This window comes from Meles meles, chromosome X, assembly GCF_922984935.1.
Source record: "Meles meles chromosome X, mMelMel3.1 paternal haplotype, whole genome shotgun sequence".
NCBI classification, from domain to species: Eukaryota; Metazoa; Chordata; class Mammalia; order Carnivora; family Mustelidae; genus Meles; species Meles meles.
In genome coordinates this window covers 131153623-131174579 of record NC_060087.1, presented here as the reverse complement: position 1 = coordinate 131174579, position 20957 = coordinate 131153623, and the positions used below count along the sequence as shown (strand labels likewise).

General features: G+C 60.6%; 2 protein-coding genes across 5 annotated transcripts in view; one reads left to right on the top strand and one right to left on the bottom strand.

Annotated features, from left to right (window-relative positions):
• Window positions 1-571: 571 nt before the first annotated feature.
• ABCD1 (ATP binding cassette subfamily D member 1) lies at window positions 572-18266 on the bottom strand. The gene is made up of 10 exons (XM_045995484.1): window positions 16670-18266; window positions 13796-13976; window positions 8334-8476; window positions 8067-8235; window positions 7599-7693; window positions 4800-4945; window positions 4258-4403; window positions 2228-2312; window positions 1891-2016; window positions 572-1760 (listed from the first exon to the last, which is right to left on the bottom strand). Exons 1-10 carry the CDS (start codon window positions 17567-17569, stop codon window positions 1550-1552), a joined length of 2202 nt encoding a protein of 733 aa, XP_045851440.1. The 5' UTR covers window positions 17570-18266; the 3' UTR covers window positions 572-1549.
• A 79-nt stretch (window positions 18267-18345) lies between these two features.
• The window catches only part of BCAP31 (B cell receptor associated protein 31), a 28390-nt gene continuing 25778 nt past the window's right edge, over window positions 18346-20957 (top strand). Inside the window, exons 1-2 of one of the 4 annotated variants that reach the window (XM_045995488.1) lie at window positions 18346-18468; window positions 19525-19660. In XM_045995488.1, coding sequence (XP_045851444.1) covers window positions 19569-19660 — 92 coding nt within the window. In that variant the 5' untranslated portion in view covers window positions 18346-18468; window positions 19525-19568. Of the gene's footprint in view, window positions 18591-18772; window positions 18880-18904; window positions 18927-19524; window positions 19661-20957 lie in introns of those variants that run through there. The other 3 variants (XM_045995489.1, XM_045995491.1, XM_045995490.1) reach the window with 3 other exon arrangements.

The window sequence follows — 20957 nt, the reverse complement described above, 5'->3', positions numbered from 1 at the left end:
AGCTGTGCGCTCTCGCCTCCCTCCAAACCCTCCTCCCCACCTGCGGCCACAGGCATGACTGCGTGTTGTTTCCATCCTGCCTGACACCCTTCAGCGGCTCCTCCTTGCCTCTGCAGTCAGTCCCGGCTCCCTGGCACGGTCCCAGCCCTTCCTCTGCCTTCCGCACCGCACGGATGACTTGTGTCTCCCTCCTGATGGGCCCCTGGGCTTTTGTGCCAGTGGTCCCTCTTCCGAGAAGGTCTAGAACTCCTTCTCCCCTGCTTCCCTTTGCCCCATGGGGTTGGGACTCCTGCTCCTCTGGGCCTGTCCCCCAGCCCACTCTGCTCCTCGCCCCACGGCGGCTCTCTGCAGGCAGGGACTGGGCCCAGGATTGGTCCCGAGTCCTAACTGCGCTCAGCCAAGGTTTTCGTGAGATGTTGTTCAATCTGCCTCCCCACTGTGGGCTGGAGAATGTGCTGAGTCGTCTTTGCGTGGGGGCAGGGGCCGAGGTTACTCCTTACCCCCCAGGCCACCTGCTGCCCCTCCCCATCTCCCCCAAGCCCTGCCAGACAAAGAGGCTGGGAGGCAGGACTGCACTTTGCACAGGAGGCTTTTACTGAGGGATCGGGGGGTGCTCCCCGGCCAGAGGGCTGAGGACCTGGAAAGGCACACGCGGTGGCTGTGGTGGGGTCTCCCTCGTGGGTGGGGGCTGGCTTTGCACACACAGCTCCCCTGGCTGACCCCTCTTTGGCACTGAGCTGGGCACACGGGTGCCCTCATGCCCGGCAGCCCCAGCGCCCATTTCCCCCTTTGGTGGACCTGTACCTCCCCCCACCCCACGGAGGTGGCTGGCAGTGTAGGCTGGCGGGGCCACAGGCTGCCAGGGATTGGCTCAAGGGCGAGGCCGCCTGTGGGAGGACCGGGGCCCAGGCCGCCTCGCCCCTGCTGGCAGGGTGCTCCTATTGGCAATCGAGATGGCTCCAAACAGGAACCCAATAAATTAGCTTGTGAAAGGAGAGAAGGCTAGGGGCCAAGGCGGGCAGGGGCGACATTCTTACCAGGGCTCGGTCACAAATGCTGTGCCGCCCTTTCTCCCGCAGGCTCCTGGAGACGACCGGTGGGAAGAGGGGGTGCACACAAGCGGCCTGCCTGTGGGTCTGGCCGTTTCTAGAGTGGGAAGGGGGTCCCACAGGGTGGGAGCCTTGGTGGGTCGTTTGGGTGGTAGCCACGTGGGGTCTCCAAGGACTGAAGGGAATAAGGGGGACTGCGGCGTCAGGACGGCAGGGCCCCCCATGCAAGGCTCTGCACAGACTGGGCTGGTGGTGCAAGCTGGGGGCTCCCCTCCACCCCTCGCCCCTCTTGGAAGAGAAGAAAGGACCACCTGCCCCACCCAGGGAAGCCCGCCCCCCCGAGAGGCACGTGGGTTTGCTGGCCGTCCTCTAGGCAGGGCAGGCCCACCGCCAGGAGGCCCGTGAGGGAAAGGCATGCAGGGTAGGCCTGCGGCAGCGCCATGCCGGGCACAGGGGGTGGGTGGGCGAGTGAGGCCGTTTCCTTCATGTGATCCCAGGGCTCAGGGGGGAGGAGCACCCTGGAGGACCCCGGGGCCTTGGCCCAGGATCTGGCAGAGCTCCTGGAGGCGCCGCTGCATCGTGGGCATGCCCGCCAGCTGCTGCTCCAGCCGCTGCTTCTCCTCGGTCAGGCTCAGGCGGGCAGCAGAGTCCAGCTTCTCAAACTTCCAGCCGCCCTCCCCGTCAAACTGCAGCAAGTGCGTGTGGTACTTCCTGGGCCGGGGGTGGAGGAGCGGAGAGGCTGCTCAGATGGTGACCCGGAGACTCTGCCCGGCCTCCCCCTACTCCCAGCAGGTGGGGTGCTCCCTCCCCTCAACTCCGGGCGGGAAGGGAGGGCACCTACCATAGGGAGGGCCGGTGGGTGATGGAGAGCAGGGCAATGCCGGCGTCCTTGGCCGCCTGGAAGATCTTGCCTTCTACGTCAATGCTCACAGCGCTGGTGCACTCATCCAGGAGGGCGTACTTGGGCCTGGGCGCACGTGGGGGGCAAAGGCGCTAGGGGTGAACCCTCCTTCACAGAAGCCTTGGCCTGCCCCCCCGCCCACTGTGGGAACCCTAATCCGCGCACTGATTCTGCTTTTTGTGCCCAGTGCCGGCTGGGCCCAAGCCGGGGTGAGGCCCCCTAAGGGCCATAGGGCACCTGGCTGTCCCACTCGGCCTCCTGGGGGCCCCCAGCTCACCTGTGGTAGAACATGCGGGCCATGCCGATTCTCTGTTTCTCCCCCCCCGACAGCACATCCTTCCAGTCGCATGTGGCCTCCCAACCTAGGCAGGGGCAAGGGGCTTCGGTGGGTTTCAGCAAGGGCCGGGGCCGCACCTGCACGGGGCCCAGCCTCAGGGCCAGCAGGAGGGCCGGAAGAGACCAGTGAGAGTGGGATACGGGGGCCTATGGGACCCTATGGGACCCTGCAGAAGGCTGGGTCCACGCGCCCCGGACGCTTATCTAGCTGGAGCTGATCTTGATCTTGACTTGTCGAGCAGAATTGTGGCCCCATGGGCATCCTGAGCCCCGGGACTGCAGAACATGGCCTTACTTGCAGACATGGGCTTTACAGAAGGGACAGTTGTCACGAGGTCATGAGGGGGCCCCCGTCCCCCAGGACCACGTCCCCACGTAAAGGGGAAGACACAGGGAGAAGACGGCCAGGCCTGGGACGGCTTCATCCCCCACGGCCCTCGGAGGGGACCGACCCTGCTGACTCCTCGCACGGCGACGCGGCACGCTTCCGGTGGCTGAGCCGCTCCCTACCCCGCTGCGGCAGCCCCGCAGATGCTTGCCAGACCTGAGAGCCAGCCAGCGCGTCCATCCATGGGCAGTGACGGCTGTGGCAGAGCCCCAGGGATGGCTGATGGGGTCTCCCCAGAAGGCTTCTTGCCGGCAGGGACCAGGTGTCTGTGTCCCTGCCTGGTCTGAGCAGAGATGACTCCTTGTGTCCCACCTCCACTCTGTCTTCCCACGGGGCTGGAAGTTCCCCACAAAAAAGGCTCTACTCTGTAGCTGGTCTTGAGGTGAGGTGTCACCAGGGAACCGAATTCTGGCCTATACGGTTTGAGTATGTCACACATGGGCCAGCTTCTGGAACTTTCTTCAAAAGACAGATGGCAGGTACCCTTGGCCTTTCCCCCTTTCTCCATCCCATGGCCTGGGATGCGATGTGACAGCCCGAGCAGCCGTCTTAGATCATGAGGTGACTTCGGGAAAGGAGGCTACAGAGAGCTGAGCAACCTGAGGGTCCTTCACAGAGCTGGCTGCCTCCGCTGATCATCGCCTGCTTTCCTCACGACTTCGATGTCACAGGAAGATAAACCGGTGAATGATTTGAGCCAGTGTTGTGGGGAAGGGGCTCTGTTACTCCCAGCTGAACTCAACGCTAATAGGCACTCAGGGTGCCCGTGAAGACAAGCGTCAGGTGGGCGGCGCGCTCCTGGGCGCAGGGCGCCTGGCCAAGCTTCCCCTAGTGACGGACGCAGGAAGCTGAACCCCGCTTTTCAGATCTCACTAAAAAAACTGAGTGCAGCCCCACCTTGGTTTCCCCCGTGCACCTGGGCTGCCCTCCCCTCCTCCCCCATTCCGGGCGCAGCGAGCATCTGCGGACACAGCTGATGAGCCCCGACCAACGCCTTCTCTTGCTACCAGCCTGTCCCTGCAGCCCTCCAGTCCTGCAGTCTCCTTCCCAGCGGATGGCACCTCCCAGGCTCAAGCCAGAAACCCAAGCGTCCCCTCCGGCTCTCTCCTGCCTCCTGTGTCAGAGGCCCTCTGCACACACACCCTGGGCTCACCTTCTCCGCAGCTGACCGGCTCACGCCGGGGTCTGTCCTCTTGCTAAAATGTGACACCAACCCGTGACTTCCCTGCCTGAGCCTTCCAAAGGCTTCCTTCATGGTCAGGGAAAGCCACGGCTCCCCGCCTGGCCCACAGGGCCCTCCCGGCCACTGAGCCCCAGAGCCCCGTCCCCCGCTGGATGCTTCCTGCTGTGCCGGGCCTGCCTTGCCCAGTGAGCTCTGGGGCACCCTAACGGGTGGCGTTTTCCAGGGCGCCTAGCTCTCTGGGCTTCTGGATGTCGGAGTTCTCTTCATCCCTCGGGGACCAAGAGGGAGGCAGGAGTGGGGGGGGCAGCAGGCTCCCCAGCTGAGTCTCGGAACGGAAGGCAACCGATGGACGGCTTCCTCCCTGGCGCTGCCCAGTGACATGGGCCACGTCCTCCCCTACCTCCTTCCCGCTGCAGGATGTGGTTCAGGTGCACGATGTCCAGGATGGCTTCCAGGTGCCGCTCCGAATAGCCTTTCCTTCGCATGTCCTCCACGGAGTCTGGGTAGATGACCTGGTCCCGCAGGGAGCCCACGGGCATGTAGGGCCTGCGGGCGCGCCGCCTGTCAGGACGGGGCAGGCCTGGCCCTGCCTCCCGACCCCCTGCGCCTGGGCGGGCTCAGTCACGGGCCGGGAGCCGGGCGTGGGGGGGCGCTCAAGTCCCACCGACCCCCGCCACCAGCCCCCCTGCACACATACCACGCACTCTGCACACGCTACGCCCCCCACCCCTCGTGCGTATGGGCGCGTGCACACCTCAGACACGCTCACGCACGTGCACCAACACACACCCACACTGCTCCACCGCGGGCGCATGCGCACCACACGGGCGAGCAGGGCCATGGCTGGGGGGCAGGGGGAGGCGGCGTGGCCCCTTGGGCTCTGGCCGGGGCAGGTGCCGCAGGTGGAAAGGGGTAGAGGCCGGGCTCCCCTCCTCCCCTCACCTCTGCGGGATGTAGAACATGCGCTGCGGCGGGGGCTTGTAGAGCACCCCGCCGTACGTGGGCCAGAGGCCGCCGAGGATCCGGAAGAGAGAGCTCTTGCCGCAGCCGTTGGGGCCGGTGATGAGCAGGTGCATGCCCTCTTCCACCTGCGGGGCAGCAGCAGCCGCGCTGGTACCTGCGGGGCCACGCCCACCTCCCTCCTCTCCTATGTGGCTCGTGCGGGGGGCCACGGCCCGGCCGCCAGGTGGGCTGCTCTCAGCCCCTCAGTGAGGGACAGCGGAGCCTGAAGGACGAGGTCCAGGAGCCAGGGCCCTAACCACACACCTGTTCCGGGTCCTGGCTCGGCCCCCCAGCCCCTGACATGCACCACAGAGCACGGGGCCAGCACGAGGAAGGCCCCAGAGGGCCGCCGTCACCCTCTTTCCCTGCCGTCCTGCCTCTCTCGGACTAACCGGGACCGTTCCCGGGTCTTCACTTCCCCGGCAGAACTGCTCTCCCTGGAGGAGCTGCCCCGGGAAAGGTGCTTTCTTTTGAGTTCTAGGGGAACAGAAGAAACCTCCAACTCTGTCCCTAATGCCCGGCCAATCCTGCTGCCCCGTAGACCTCACTGTCCCTGCGGGTGCTAGGGCACTGGGCAGAGATGCCTCTGGGACCCCAGGGTTCGGCGACAAGCGGCTCAGGCTCCCCAGTTAGCCCATTACGTGGTGCCTGCTGGTCTTATGGAAGTGCCTGCTGGGGGAAAGAGGCCAGCTGAGCTGGGAGGGGGGGTGTGCAGAAAGGAGGGGGTCAGATGGCAGGACCCCTGGGGCCCAACCCCTGCCCCCCATCGCCATGTTGAGCTCTGCTCTCTCACAGTGTGACCTAGCAGGGACACTGCCGGGCAGTCCCCAAGAGGTCTGAGTGAGACCGTGTTATGGATGGAGTGGTGCCCCCCGAGACGCACGTTGGAGTCCTAACCCCCAAGACCTGAGAATGTGATCTTATTTAGAAAAAGAGACTTTGCAAATATAATTAGTTAAATTTAGATGAGGTCAGCCTGGAGTGGGGGGGCCCGCAATCCAGTGTGACTGGCATCCTTAGTAAAAGGGATCATTTGGACCCAGAGACATGCACATGGGGGAAGGCCATGTGAGGAGGAGGGCAGAGCTCGACACGAGGCTTCTGGAAGCCCAGAACCCCACTGATGGCCAGTAAAGCACCCAAACCGGGGGAGGCCTGGAGCAGACCCTTCCGCAGCGCCCCGATCTGGCCTCTGGCCTCCAGAACCCGGAGAGAAGCCACTCCTGCTGCCCCAGCCCCATCCTTTGTGGTCCTGGTCGCAGGTGGGGGGGGGGCAAGGCTGGGCCTCCCTCCGCCATGATCCATGTGCAAGGGACAGTGTGTCAGGCCTGGCTCTCCCCCAGTCAGCACCCTGGCAGCCTCCCTGGGCCCCTTCCCTGCGCCTCTCCCTCTTCCGTCATCCTTCTCGCCCCAGGAACTGCCTGGGAAGTTTCTGGCTCCTACCTCGCCTCCCACCCCTGTTCTTGCCTCACCTGGCCTCGCTCCCTCGCCAGCTGCGCCCTGCCGAGCCAGGGCCCCTGCCCTTTGCCTACTGGGCTGCCACTGGGCCTGCAGGGGCAGTCGTTTGCCTCGGAAAAACCAGCCATTGGTGGCTCCCTGCCACATCCCAAGAGTGACCACGGCCAGGGACAACAGGGAAGACAGCATGTCCTGTGCTGCTCGGGGTAACGAAAGGTGCCCGGCCTCCAACTGGCTCTCAGGGTCCCTCTCAGCAGATCAAGGAAAGGAGCCTCCGCCAGCACTACCAGGCCCAGACCCCCGCCTGCCTCTTCCCAGTAACTCCCTGCCCGGCCGTGACTCCAAGTGACCCGGCTCTGCAGCCAGGAACGTGACGCCCCAAGGTCCCCCAGCTCTGCGCTCCTGCCCCTTCAGTGCCTGTCGTCTGCCTGTCCCTGCGGGGGGAGCCCTCTTCCTCCTGCTGCCCATCTACCCTGAGGCTCCTGGGGTAAGCTTCGGCTGACCTCTACTCTCCTCAGACACAGGACCACCGTTCCCGCAGCCCCCGCAGCATCCTAGGCAGCTAACTGGGGACATCTGCAATACTTGAGGCAACCCAGTGTGGGGCTGAGGGCAGAGCCCCTGCAGCTGATCTCTGGTTCCCAGGGCCTGGCCTGGGGATGAATGAATGGCTCTGTCTCCTTTCTGGCACTGACCCCGCCCCCACAGGTCTCGCCTTCATTCCATCACTCCCTGACCCCATCTGAAGCTCTGGCTCCCTAGTCACTCCCAGGTGACTGGTGGGGTTGGTCACTAGGACTTACTTTTCACAGACGGCCTCTGTAGAGGCTGAGGGCCCTCCCGGGGGCCAGGCGTGCCCAGCACATACCTACACTGGGGGCTTGTTGAAGCAGATTGTGGGGGGGACCTTAAGCTCAGGTCACTGGAGTTGAAACCGCGTCCCCAAGTCCTGGGCTTCTCAGGGATCGGGGTGAGGGGTGGCAATGACAGGGCCAGGGCCAGGAGCCCTTGGGTGACCTTTGGCCACTCTTGGTAATTGCCACTTTCATGACTGCACCGAAGCAGAACCCACAGTCAGAGCCTTGGAGGTGTTTCACCTGGACCTTAGCCTACCTGCCAAGGGGATCTTGAAATGACAACATACGCAGGCCCGGTAGGCCGGACACCAAAGGCGGGGGCCCGCAGATGCAGAAGGCCAAGCCCCGGGCCCTGGAGTTCAGCCGGGGCTGCCAGCACTCCTGGGTCCCGCGAACCACGCCCCGCCCCGCCCCCTCGACCTACCCTGATGTTGAGGCTGGCCACCACCACCTCTCCCGTGGGTGTGATGATGGGGATGTTCTCACAAATAATTCCCTGTTCCACGTCTACCACTTGGCCTGGAGAGAGAATGCAATGGACAAGTGTAGGGAGCAGCAGCGCCCCCGACCTCTGGTGGGTTCCACGCGCCCCCACCCCGCCAGCGCGCAGGTCCCGGGCTCCCCGGGAATATGGTGGGGCTTCCATGAGTCTCTCCCCGAACGAATGGTGTCGGGTGCCGTGCTCAGGTTCGGGGGTGGGGACAATGTCAATGTCCGCCCTTGCTCTGTAAAACCCTCTGCTCCGGGCACTCCTGTAATGGAGGCTTGGACGCCTGGGCCCTTTTCCACAGCACCCTGGCCCCTGCTGTGGTCTGGAAGTTTCCGTTGCTGCCCACACTGGAGAGTGAGCCCCTCTACTCAGGGACTGCATCTCTTTTTTTTGTGCCCCTACCTCGGATCTGCAGGGGCCCCTCTATGCGGACTCCAGGCCTCGCCACAGCCCCGGGCCCTGCCTGAGTGTCCTCCAGCTCCCCGGGCCTCTTGAAACGGCAGTGCCGGACATCTTCAAACACCTGGAACATCTCGTGCACTCGGGCTGTGTAGCCGGCCAGCTCTGTCACCTGCGGGCAGGGCGACCCGGGCTCAGATGCCGTCAGCGGGGGGAGGGGGGAAGGGGGCGGCGCTGAGCCGGCGGGGCGGAGGGGGTGGGGGTGGTTACCTCCTTGTAGGATGACATGATCCGCTCGATGGCATCTGCGGCGGCTGTGAGGAGGTTGCGGGCGACGGTGAAGGCTTCCGAGCGCTCACTCACGAGCTCCTCCTCCTTCATCTGCAAGGCCGCCTTCTTCACCGCCTCAGGGTCTGCGGAGCACAGTGGGAAGGAGGGGGCCGTGGAAGATCCAGACGGACTCACGAGGGGAAGGGAGAGTTTCTCCGGCAGACAGTGCTGGGACAACTGGGCATCCGCTTGCAGAAATTACCCTACCTCACACCACCTACAAAAACTAACTCTGGTGAGAGCTTAGACTAGGAAGCTCTGGGATTATGTATACCTCCTTAGATACAACACCGAAGGCACAGGCAACAAAAGAAAAACAGTAAATGAGCTTCACCAAAATTACAACTTTTCAGGCACCCAAGGGAACCATGCAAAAAGCAAAAAGACAACCTACAGGGGCGCCTGGGTGGCTCAGTGGGTTAAGCCGCTGCCTTCGGCTCGGGTCATGATCTCGGGGTCCTGGGATCGAGTCCCACATCGGGCTCTCTGCTCAGCAGGGAGCCTGCTTCCCTCTCTCTCTCTCTGCCTGCCTCTCTATCTACTTGTGATCTCTCTCTGTCAAATAAATAAAAAATAAAAATCTTTAAAAAAAAAAAAAAGACAACCTACAGATTGGGAGAAAACACCTGCAAATCACATGTCCAATAAGGGTCTCATACCCAGAATATGTAAAAAAAACCTTTTCCCATTTAACAACAAAGAAAACCCAAGGAAACCATGGGCGAATGATCTGAAGAGAAAATTCTACGGATTTTCCTAGATCTCCAAGTGGCCAGCAAGCACATGAAAGGGCACTCAACATTTTCGGTCATCAGGGAAACATGAGTCCAAGCCACAGTGAGCTACCACTTCTTCCCGCCCACGAGGAGGGCTGGTGGGGTGTGGCAGGATGGCGCAGGCCACGTGGACACCAGCTGCTGGTTCCTCAGAAAGTTCCACAAAGAGTTACCATGGGCCCTGGCCATTCCGTTCCTGGGTACGCATCCGTGAGAAACAAAAAATGCACGTTCACACGAAAACCTGTACACAAATGATCACGGCAGCACGATTCGTCACCTTCCAAATGCGTCAACGGCCCAAGCGTCCATCAGTGGACGGCCAGCTCAGGAAACTGGCGCGTGTGGATAATTTGGCTGTGAAAGGCAGCGAAGGGCCGATTCAACCTACAACGTGATGACCCTTGAAAACGTGACGCTGAGTGAGAGAAGGCCGCACCAAAGGCCGCGGATTGCACGATTCCGTTCACGGGAAGGGCCCATAAGGGGCTGGTCTGCAGCAACAGAAAGCAGAGTGGGGGCTGGGGGCCGGGCAGTGCTGGGGTGACCGCTATTGAGTCCGCTATTGGGTTTCTTTCTGGGGTGATGACGATGTTTTGGACTTCGTAGTGATGGTTGTACAATTTCACTGATACATTAAAAACCACTTAATTATACACTTTAAAAGTCTCAGCTGTACGGGATGTTAATCACATCTCAATAATCTGGATGACCAAATGACCCACGAGGCAGCGGGCTTTCTTTTTCGGCACGACCAGCTCCTTTCCCCTAAATTGCCCGCGCTCCGTGATGCCTGTTTCTTCCTGGGAGCCTTTTCCTCTCTCCCAACCTCCCTTTCTGTTTCAGTCTCGACCGCGTGGCTGCTCACTTCAGTCATTTCTGTCAGTGGTTTTAACTCCCATGACCCTTAGAGTTCCCAGGAAGGTAGGGCTTTTACACAAGGAACGTTGTGGAAAAGGTGATGGGGAGCAAGGGGGCGGCGGACTCTGAGGGTCCTGAGGTGTGGGAGAGTGAGCAGTGCCCACGGGGGTACTCGGGGGAAGCTGAGCCTCCTGGGGCCAAAGCGGTAGGAAGGAAGGTCCCGTGAAAGCCCCAAGGACTCTCTCCAGGGGCCTATGGCAGTTCGAGGTGGAAGCCTTAGGGATATGACGGCAGGGGTGGAGTGGGAAGGGGCAGGAAGCCAGCTCGGGGCAGATGGCTTCCAGGGCAGTACCCGGTGGAAAAGGCATGGATGGTCTGACTGCCTTGCATTGCCTTTTCTTGGGCCTGGCCCAGGAATCCTGGAACAGGACAGGGCGGCGACTAATCCTGCCAGTCTATGGTCTTGGGCCTGCCCTTCCACCGTGCCCCCTGGGACGTAGCCCCCAACAGGCAGGGGGGCATAAGCTATCCTCCCTGGATGTCCTAAAAGCCTGACAGCGAATACACACAAAGGGAAAGGGTTTGCAGTTGCTGGGGGCATGCGTGCACCAGATGGCACCCCCTGGAGACAGAACTGATTACCCTCCGTAGGTTCCCTCTGAGGCTCAGGCAGCCAAGAGCAGCACCCGGAGGCAGGACACCAGGCAGCTGGTCACAGCAAGGCCAGCCTTCCTCTAGGCCTTCCAGCCTTGCGGCTCCAGCAGGCCAGAAGGGCAAAGGGACCTAGATTTTCCCCAGTTGGTAAGTGTCTGCCTCCTCCCATAGGTCCCCAGGGCTCTCAGCTTCCTCGAAGCACCCAGAACCCTCGCTAGCCTCCAGATACTGGGGATATAGCAAGGACAAAACAGACAAAAATCCCTGCTTCCAATGAGCACAGCAGCCTAAAGTGGCAGAGCGACAAGAGACGAAACGGGGAAGTGGAACAGACGGGGTGTTGGGCATTGGGAGAGCAGCGAGGCGGGGACGGGGAAGAGGATGGTGGGGGCGGTGTTGTCATCAGAGGAAAGAGCATTCCAGGCAAAGCTAGCAGTACGTGCTAAGGTCCCGGGGCAGAAGTCTTGCTTCAGGGGAAGAACAAGGAGGCCGGTAAGACGGTAGAGTGAGCAAGGCAGGCAGCAGTGTTTTACACTTTCACGGTAACTAACTATCAAGGGCACCGAGGCCAGGGACAAGAACTCATGCTTCTTTGAACTGCCCACAAAGTCCGGTGGAGCAGAGGGTCCAGAAAGTCCTGGGCTTTCACAGGAGGGAGAGGCCTTGGGGACTGGACAGGCTCCAAGGCCAGCTATGGAGGAAAGTAGTGGCAGGTCAGTTTTGTCGTGGCTGGATTTGCAAGCTCCAGGCCACGGGTGCCGACTGGGTCTGGTACCTGGGCCTAAGTCAAGGCCACCCTTTACGGTCAAGGCCTTTGCGGTAGAAAGTAATAAGCCCCCTCCAGTTAGATCCTTCCCCTTGGGGTCACTCAGAGAAGGACAACTGACGGTACAGAAGCCCCAAGGTAGAGACACAAATAGGGAGAGAATCAAAGACTTCGGCTCTGAAACAAGTCGGGCTCTCTCTCATGTGCAGTCGAAAACCCTCTTGCTGAGTGCCTGGGTAACTCGGTTAAGTGTCTGCCTTTGGCTCCGGTCATGATCCTGGGGGCCTGGGATCGAGTCCCACACTAGGCTCCTTACTCAGCGGGGAGCCTGCTTCCCCCTCTCCCTCTGCTGCTCCCCACTTGTGTGCACGTGTGTGCTATCTCTCTCTCTCAAATAAGTCTTAAAAAATAGAAAACCCTCTTACTACCAAATTGCATAGAATATAACACCTTTAGGTTTTTTAAAAAATTTTTTAAGATTTTATTTTTATTTATTTGACAGACAGAGATCACAAGCAGGCAGAGAGGCAGGCAGAAAGAGGAGGGAGCAGGCTCCCTGCTGAGCAGAGAGCCCGATGCGGGGCTCGATCCCAGGACCCTAGGATCATGACCTGAGCCGAAGGCAGAGGCTTTAACCCACTGAGCCACCCAGGCGCCCCAGTTTTTTTATTTTTAAAATATTTTTTTAAAGTAAGCTTTATACCCAACATGGGGCTCCCAACTCACAACCTGGAGATCAAGAGTCGCACGCTCCACGAACTGAGCCAACCAGGTACCCCGAAGTGTAACACCTTTTCAAGCAGAGCTGTGCTCCAAGGAAAGCAAGGGAAATTTCAGGAACACAGAGCGAAGGCAGCCATTAGGTACTCCCGTGAAATCTCCAGAGATGGGAGAAGACAGGGAAGTTTCTCTTGTGCTGCCGGGCTTCTAGGTGCTCGAAACAAAAGGTCTTCTCTGAGAATCTGTAATTATGTGTCTAGAGTTCAAATTAGTACCGCCTCCAAGTTCAGAAACCTCTCTTCCCCAAGCTGAGAAGCTAGGGTAAAATGGCCTCCAAGTGGTTAATTACCTGCGCGGGCATGTGTGGCCCCCAACAAAAGCAAATACAGACCGCCCTGGGGAATGACCCCTCGGGTTAGGCCACTCAGGGTTCCCATGGGAGTCTGGTTGCAAAACCCACAGAGAACCAGTTCACCGTGAGCGAAGAGCAGTGGACAGAGGATAAAGCCAAGAATTCTGATAATCGAATAGTTGGATAGAGTCAGAGACCACAGAGCGTAAAAAGGCGCAGTCCAAACGATGAGAAAATCAGACATGAAAACAGCTTAAAATTTCTATCTCAAAAGAAAAATGTCTGTTTTCACATTTCCGTGTGAAAGGGAAGCAAATGGAACTTATAGAAATAGTCACTGAAATTTAAAAATTAAAGTAAAAAACAACAAATCAGATGCAGCTGAAAAGAAAACTCATGGACGAGCGAACATAAAAGATCAGTGGAGAATTTTCCAGAACGATGGAAAATCTGAATACGTGAAGGCCATACAACAAATCTCAAGCAGGACAACCAGAAACTGACAGGCAAACACTTCGTAGGTTAACCGCAGGATGCCAGAGAAGAAAAGTCGAAAAGTGACCAGAGGGACACAGATGCTGATGAGAGATTGTCCAACAGAGACAATTATTGTCGAGGGGCTGAGAGAAGGTAACTGCCTGCCTCGACTTCCACACCCAACTACACTTTGTTCTGAGAAAAGAGTACAACAAAAATGGTTCAGACAACAAAATAGTCTCCAAGTTCCCATGACGAAAAGTCTTGCGGAAAGAACTTCCAGAAGATCTCTATCTGTGAGAAGGTAACTGGGCTGTGCAAAAGGACTGGTGAGCCACGAAATTGGCAACCAGAGGGGTGAATTTAGACACACATGGGCCCGATGAAGCAACAGCTGGGCAATATACAACCAGAAAGCAAATTGGACGCTGAGCTCCACTAGACACCAGCAGGGCTGGTCCCTAGAACGTTCTCAGGGCCAGGTGGGGGAGGAGCTACATATGACCAGCGACTCTGACCGAGGACACGTGTTAACCTTTCAGAGGGCGGCCATGGGAAGACTGCCCGCAGGAGGACAAAACGGGAAGCCCGATGACCCACCAGCCAAAGTGACAAGCAAGGGAGAGGGGCCCTTGCTGAGCTCGGGATACTGACTGGGCCTCAGGGCCCCAGCGGAAGGGGCAGGTGGCTTGGCCCGGCTCTGGGGCCCCCCCACCAAGCCCAGCAGTTAGCTGGGGGCGGGGGCGGGGGGGGGGGACAGGAGAGGGCTCCGCCCCACGGCAGCCGCAGCTCTCACCTGATTCCGCGTAGCCGGTGGCCGTGATGATAGGCACGGCCACCATGAGCAGGCCCGAGGCGCTCCACACGTACTTCATGAGGAACTGCTCCAGCGTGATGTACCACAGGCGCTCCAGCAGGATGAGGTGAATCTGAGAAGCCAGGCCCTGGTAGGACTGCTGGAGGAGGGCTAGCTCCACCTGCGGGGCCGGGGGACAGTGAGAGACCATGGCGCTTCCTGGTCGCTCCCATGGGGGCCACAAGAAGCTCGAAGCACCACTCATACATGCCATGCTATTGGATGGCCAGGACAAGGTCACGGGCTGAGGGTTACGACCGGGCCATATTTACAGAGGCCGGCTGTCAAAGTTCGGGACTGCCTGACACCATAGTACCAGGGGACCGTGGTGACGCAGAAGGGACTCATCACCCCCACCTCCCGAGATCCACTCCCAACCCTTCCTTCCACTGCACCTCTCCAGTTGGGACATTTACCGTGCCCCTCTCTTTGTCCTGCAGAGCTCCGGGACATCCTTGGTCTGTCCCGGAGGGGACAATGCTGAGGGGGTAGGGGGGAGTGGGTACTAGCTTGAGCTAAGCTAAGGGCAGCGCAGGAGAGCAAAAAGCAGTACTTGGTTTTGAGGAAGTCGGTTCCAGAGTGTCTAGTTTGGCCTCGCCTCCCCCAACTTGCTCAAGGTTCCCCTGGATGAGGACCATATGCCGCGATCTCCCACAGAAACCTGGCAGGCAGGCTCCCCAGCCGGCCCTGCCCTTGCCTCCCCATCCCTGCACTGGCCACACCACCGGCGACCTCAGGCTGCCCACAGCTGGGCAAAGGGGCACCTGTGGGGTCTGGATGAGGGGGTGTCAAAGGGAACGGAAGGCACACCGGAGGTGCCAGGAACTGGGTGGCCATTAGGTTGGGGGTTTCTTGGCTCGTTACTTGCGGGGGGGGGCATGCCCCAGCCCTGCCTCCCACCCCCAGCTGAGCACAGCTGCCCAGCATGGCACCATCTCCTCTGCCTCTGTCAAGTACTTTCACACCTAACTTTCCACTTGACTTTCATCACCTGCAACAGTGACGTGTACTCTCACGTCCCCTGTACTGGGGACACCAAAGCCCAAGAGGCAAAGGGACCTGCCCAAGCTCACATCGCTTGGGGGTAGCCAGATGTGTGCAATTTGGGCCATGCTCGCAGAGTCATGAGGAGAGAACCAGATTCTCATAAATGACGCTTTGACCTACTTGCTCTCAAACCAGCAAGAGTTTGTACCTATGTGGGCACGTGCGCATGCGAGTAGAATCTGAGCGAGCCTCCTCCGTGAGATTTCAATGAGAACAGAACACTGACGTCTGTCCTCCAGCCAGTCACCTCCGCCCTAACCTGTCGAATGGAGCCTGGGTTAGTGTCCCTAGAGACATCAGCTGGTGGAACTGGGGGAAGCCACTCGCCTGCACAGTAAAGGCAATCACGAGGGCCCATCACCCCACGCCACTTTCTAGCCCTTAAGCTGAGGTCAAAAGAGACAGGCTGTGGACATACACCGGGGCCCTCCTGCCCCCACTGTCCAGGTCTGGCCCATTGACCGGCTTTGCACTGAAGCCAGTCCTGGTTCCTGAATGGAGCACGCCTCCTCTGAGCACCCTGGCAACCCAGGCTCGTGCTGGGAGCTGGCAGGAGTGCTAGCCGGGGCTGATGATGTAGCTGCGGGCGCCTCACCCAAGGCCGTGGCAGTCCGCCAAAGCCCTGCAGTCCGACGTGTGGGAGAGGGGATGGGCTGTAGCTACACACCAGGCATTTTCTCCTAATCTGGAGCCTGGCCTACACGCGGGATGCCCCCTCTGCAGAGTTCAGGGACAAGCCTTTAAAAAAAAAAAAATCATGGCCTGTGTCCAGTGAGCGGCCAGTGAGACCAGGTCGGGGCACAAAGGCCACCTGAGAAAGACAGGACGTGCAGGCCTTCAGGAGGTAGATACCATTATGGCCCTCCCTTGGGAAGCCCTCGGAACGAAACCGGTGTCGCAGAGAGCAGGGCCGGAGGCAGCTGCAACCCCAGGCACGAGGAAGGGGAGGGGCTGAGGCGAGATAAAGGGAGCAGTGGCCCGCAGTAACCTTTCCAGCGCCAGGCTCCCGGCAGGCCTGGCCTGCTGAGGAGCTGCGCGCCTGGAACCCAGGCGGAAGGGCAGCCGCGCGGGGGGGGGGGGGGGGGGGGGGGGGCAGGGTGGCTGCTGGGCGGGCAGGAAGTGCGTCCTGCCGCGGTGGCGGCTGGGGGGCCTGTGGAGGAGGCTGAGCAGGTAGCCGGGCTGGCCCGCAGGCTCAGGCAGGGGAGGCTTTGACCCCGAGTACCTCAGGCTGCCACTATTGTGGCCGCCGCGCTGGGTGCTGCTCGTTAAGCCCCGCTTGGGCTGAGTCACGCCCATAATGCCGGCCTGCCTGGCCCACCAGCTTGGCCAGATACCAGCCTTCAAAGGCCCTGGGGGGCCCACACGGGGCCAGCAGCAGGCCGGGTCTCACTGTCCCTGCTCCCAGGTGGCAGCAGCCTTCTCCTGGCTGGTGGCAGGAGTGGAGCAGGCAGGGAGCTCTGGCGTGGGAAACCGCTAGGATCCGCAGCTCCGAGGCCCAGACAACCACCCCGAGACGGAGAGGAAGCAGAAGTGGCCTGGCGCAAGCCGGCAGCCGGCCCAGGCCAGGCCCCACCCAGCCTTCCTGCTTCTCCATTTCTGAGCCCAAATCTGGGCAGCCCCAGGACCTGCCATCCCCAGTCTTCGTCTTCTGTGACCTCCCTGCACATCTGGCAGGAGCCCTAGCCAGGCCTGGGCTTTGCCCGCTGTCCGTGGCTATTTGCCTCCCCCCCACCGCCGCCCCGGGCCCAGTACCCCGACCTGCCCCACCTCGTGGCCCCCATAGAAGGCGATCTCCTCGGAGTTGGCCACCACGCGAGAGTGCATGTAGCGCAGCTCTCCCTTCCTCCGCGCCTCCTCGGCCACCAGCTCGCCGAACTTGGGTGAGAAGGCTCGCAGCACGTTGGCTGTGAGGAACACGACGAGGCCCGCGATGGCCGAGGGCCAGGCTATGCCGGCCCCGCGGGAACGGGCCGCTCGAACCAGGGTGTAGGCGGTCACGGCGACGTCCAGGAGTGGCTTGGTGAGGTTGGAGTAGAGGTGGGCCACGGAGGCGGCGAAGGCCACCACGTCCTCTGTCAGGGACTGGTCAGGGTTGCGAAGCCGCCCGTCCATGTTGCTGACTCTGTAGTAGGTCTGCCGGGAGAAGTACAGGCTGTAGGCATGGGCCACGAGCCGGCTGCGGAAGGCCAGGGCCAGCTGGCCCTCCAGGAACCGGATGGCACTGTTGATGAAGGTGGCGGGGAGGGCGATGAGGAGCCACTGCAGGAGGTGCCAGCCGAAGGCCCGGGGGTCCTTGCGCACGATGCCGCGCACCAGCCGGCCGTCCAGGCGGGCCACGTACACGGACAGGAAGGTCCGGCTCACCAGGGAGGCCGAGTGCAGCGCCAGCAGCCCCGTCTCCCGGCACAGGGTTCTGGGAAAGAGCAGCCGCAGGAGCCCCAAGAACCGCTGCAGGAACACCCGGTTCACGCTGGCCTTGGCTGCTGCGGCCCCGGACACCTCCTGCGTGGACTCCCCTGCTGGTACCTGAGGGCCCCTGGTGGCTGCCAGGTACTGCCGCACCAAAGGGTAGACTTTGTGGGCTCCATAGGCCATGAGGGCCAGGACCAGAGCTGTGCGCTTCATCGTGCTCACCCGCGAGGACCGGGGGGTGGAGAGGACCGGCATGTCACCTGGGATGGACGCACAGGGCTGGGGCTGGTGCCTGAGGCAGAAGTCGAGGCAGGTGGCTGGAAGGGCTGTTGCTCTGACCCCCGGCTCCTGGTCTAGGCAACTGGAAACCTTGCAGTGGTCCCTGAGATGGTCGCGTTAGGCCACTGGGGCGGTGCTGGGGCCCCCAGTGCGATGGGCTCAGGACCCTCCAGGGTAGCGGCCTCTCCAGGCAGCCAAGGTGGAGAAACTTGTCAGGCCCCTGGCCCCTGGGGTCAGAGCCTGGGGGGGAGGGGCGAGGGGAGGGGGGTTGTCAGCAAAGAGGGAGTCTCCTCCTCTTCACAGCCTCCTCCTCCTCTCCGGGTGGCGCCCCTCCCCGGGGCACCGGGCGCGTCCGTCCGCTCCGCAGCCTGGCTGAGGCCGACTGTGACTCCACCACCCACCCCTTCCCAGGGGCGAGTCGAGGGGAAGGGGAGGAGGCGGAGGAGGGATGGGAGGCGGAGCCCGGGCGCGGCGAGCCCCACCCCGTTCTCGCCCCACGGCTGGGCCCCGCCCCTTCCCCAAACCACTGAGACGTGGGAGGACCGCGCGGGCCAGAGAAGCGAGCCCGGGCTTTCCCGCCAAGGCCCCGCCCCTCCTGTCTGCGCGCCCGAGGCGTCGCCGCCCAGCCTCCAGGAGCCTCTTCTCCAGTCCTGGGCTTTGGAGCCTCGGCTGGGGGGCGGGGCGAAAACGGCTGTGGGCGGAGTCGCCGGGGCCTGGGTGCGGTTGGGAGCTGGGAGCGGGGGGGGGGGCGGGGGCGCGGCAAGTGCTTCCGGTTTCCGGCCGTGGGGGGAAGGGGCGGGGCCAGGGCTGCGGTGGGAGCGTTTGGTGGCGGTGGCGGCGGTAGCGGGGCGTGTGCGTTGGCTGTGGGAAGCTCGGTGAGCGTGCTCCTGCGCCGGCCTGGGCTCTGCGGCCACCCAGGTCGTCCGGGCCTTTGACGGGGGCAGCGGCGCGTAGTGCGGAGAGGGCCCGGGGCGCGGGACCGAGGGCCGAGCCGGGAGTACGGGGGCAGGGCTGGGCTGAGGGGAGTCGGGGTGGTGACTGCAGTTGGGCTCCGGGGGCGTGAGGGCCGGCGAAGGGCGGTGGCGAAGCCCCTCGGGAGGGGCCGCCGGGGTGGGGCTTCGGGGAGGGCGTGGCGGCCTGGGACCGTGTAGTAGGGCCGCGCGGGTGGAGCGCTGGGGGACTCGAGCCGGTTGGGCGGCTGTGGCGGACCCGGGCTGTCGGGAGGGGCTCTTCTGGCTTCTGGAAAGACCGCTTTTTCTAGAACTTTCTCTGGATGGGGCCATGAGGTGCTTACTCGAGACCCGCATTTGCTCTTGGCCCTGACTCCCTCCCGGTAGGAGTCGCTCTTGTGGGCCTTCTGAGGTACCCCGAGTTCTCCCACCGCATCGAAGGCCGATGCGGCGGCGTCGGAAGGCTTTTTTTAGTCCCCGCTCTCGCCCCGGAGGGAGGCTGCAGGTTTTCTCTCGGCTCCGTGGGAAAGGCTCGGGCTGGAAGGGCCTCCTGGTTTCCCCGGGACGGGGGGTGTGGGGGCGCCGCGGCTCTCGGAGAAAGTGCGTTACCGAAACACTGCCGCCGCGGGGCTGACTGGGAAGGGAGTGGGCCCGATGGGTGTTGAGAATTTTCTCCCGTCTTTACAATCTTTCTTAACGCTTTCCCAGTTGAGCAGGCCTGAGGAGTTTGCTGAACTCCATCCGGAAAGGAATTCGCCGGAAAGGTGGCCCTTAATGCCCGTTCCGGAGGGCAGCGAGTAACTCCGTGCTGGTAGATGGGGCTTTGTCAGGCCTTTGAGCGCGGTTGGCCCCGTCTCCCTGCTGGGTCAAGCCCAGTTTCAGCCAGTGGCTCGAAAAGACTGGAGTGGAGTGCTGGGGTGGAGGGTAAAAAGCGGCTGCCCAGCTCTCACAACAGCTTCTGCCCCTTTGGTGTCGTGTCAGGAAACAAGCTCGCATCTCACTGTTGGAGACCTTCTAGCAACATCATGAGTCTGCAGTGGACTGCAGTTGCCACCTTCCTCTATGCAGAGGTCTTTGCTGTGCTGCTTCTCTGCATTCCCTTCATTTCTCCCAAAAGGTATGGCCTGGGGAGCAAGCAGGCAAGCAGAGCGGTGACTGTTGCCGAGCCCCGTAGCTTCTGCAGGCAGGGTTGGTAAGACTCTGGAATTGGGGCCAGGTGGAAACTGGCAGAACCTGCCTGGGGTAGAGGTGGCAGGGGTTGTGTTTATTATTGCCAACCTTCCACGCAGTTTTGCTTTGTCATATCTTTTTGCATTCCTTTCCTGTGCGTGCTGCCTTCTGGCCTGCAGAATGCTCCAAGAGGGAGAAGACTTATTATCTCTAGTTATGTTTCTGGGAATGCTGCCCTCCGCCCTAGGGTTCGGGGGTGGCAGTATGGCGTCTGGAAGGCTTGTACCATGGGGTCGTGTTGTAGCTGAACTGCTGACCTCCGGCCTCCCAGCCAGTCCCACTGGCATTGCATAGCAGCCGCGTGGGCATTACTCAGCCTGTGAGTGGTGAAGCCATACTCCTTTCAACGAACAGAGGATCTGTTCAAAGTTAATTGGAAATTAACTTTTAATTACACATAAAACGTGGACACATTCTGATCTTAATTAGGAAATTATAAACAAGGCTGAACGTTTGTCAATGGTTTTAAAAACTTTTAAAATAAAAATACAGATGTCTGATATGATAAAATTGGACGTCCATGTAATTGTCTAAGAAGTACTCTTGCCAAAAGCCAGATCTGAACCTCTTCATGCCTTACACAGTTTAGAGGAAATGTAGAGGAAGGGGCTCTTTTGGAGCTGCAATCTGGGCAGCTTTGTAGGACAAAACCTGGTTTCTGCAAAAAGTAGATTCGGCAAGAAGACAGGAGAGGGCGAGGAGAGATTGAGGCTACTTATCAACTAAATGCACAGTCAGAACTCCTGACGGTTCCGATTAAGACAAAACAGGTGTTTAAAAAAATTGCAACAGTTGGACTTTGGGACTCTGGCTCTGATAATGAGGGATTCTTTTTCATTTTCTTGAGGTCTGGTGATAGCATTTTGATGGCATTAGCCAATTTCCAAAGGCTCTTCACTGACAGAGTTACGTCCTGAAGTATTTATGGAAGGACATGAGGGAGAGCCTTGGTTCTGCTTCATCATAATCCAGGACGGTGGGGATCTAGATGAACCCACATGCGTCATGTGGAGAAACCGTTTGAAGAAATAATGTGTATTGGCAAGCATTTTGAACGTTATGTAGAGGAATGCAATGGAAAGTTTTCCGTCTCCCTGCCCCTGAAGCTGTAGTGCGCTGTGTGGTAATTGTCCTTGAATGGTAATATGAAGGAACATTTTTGTTTCCCTCCCCAGAAACTATTA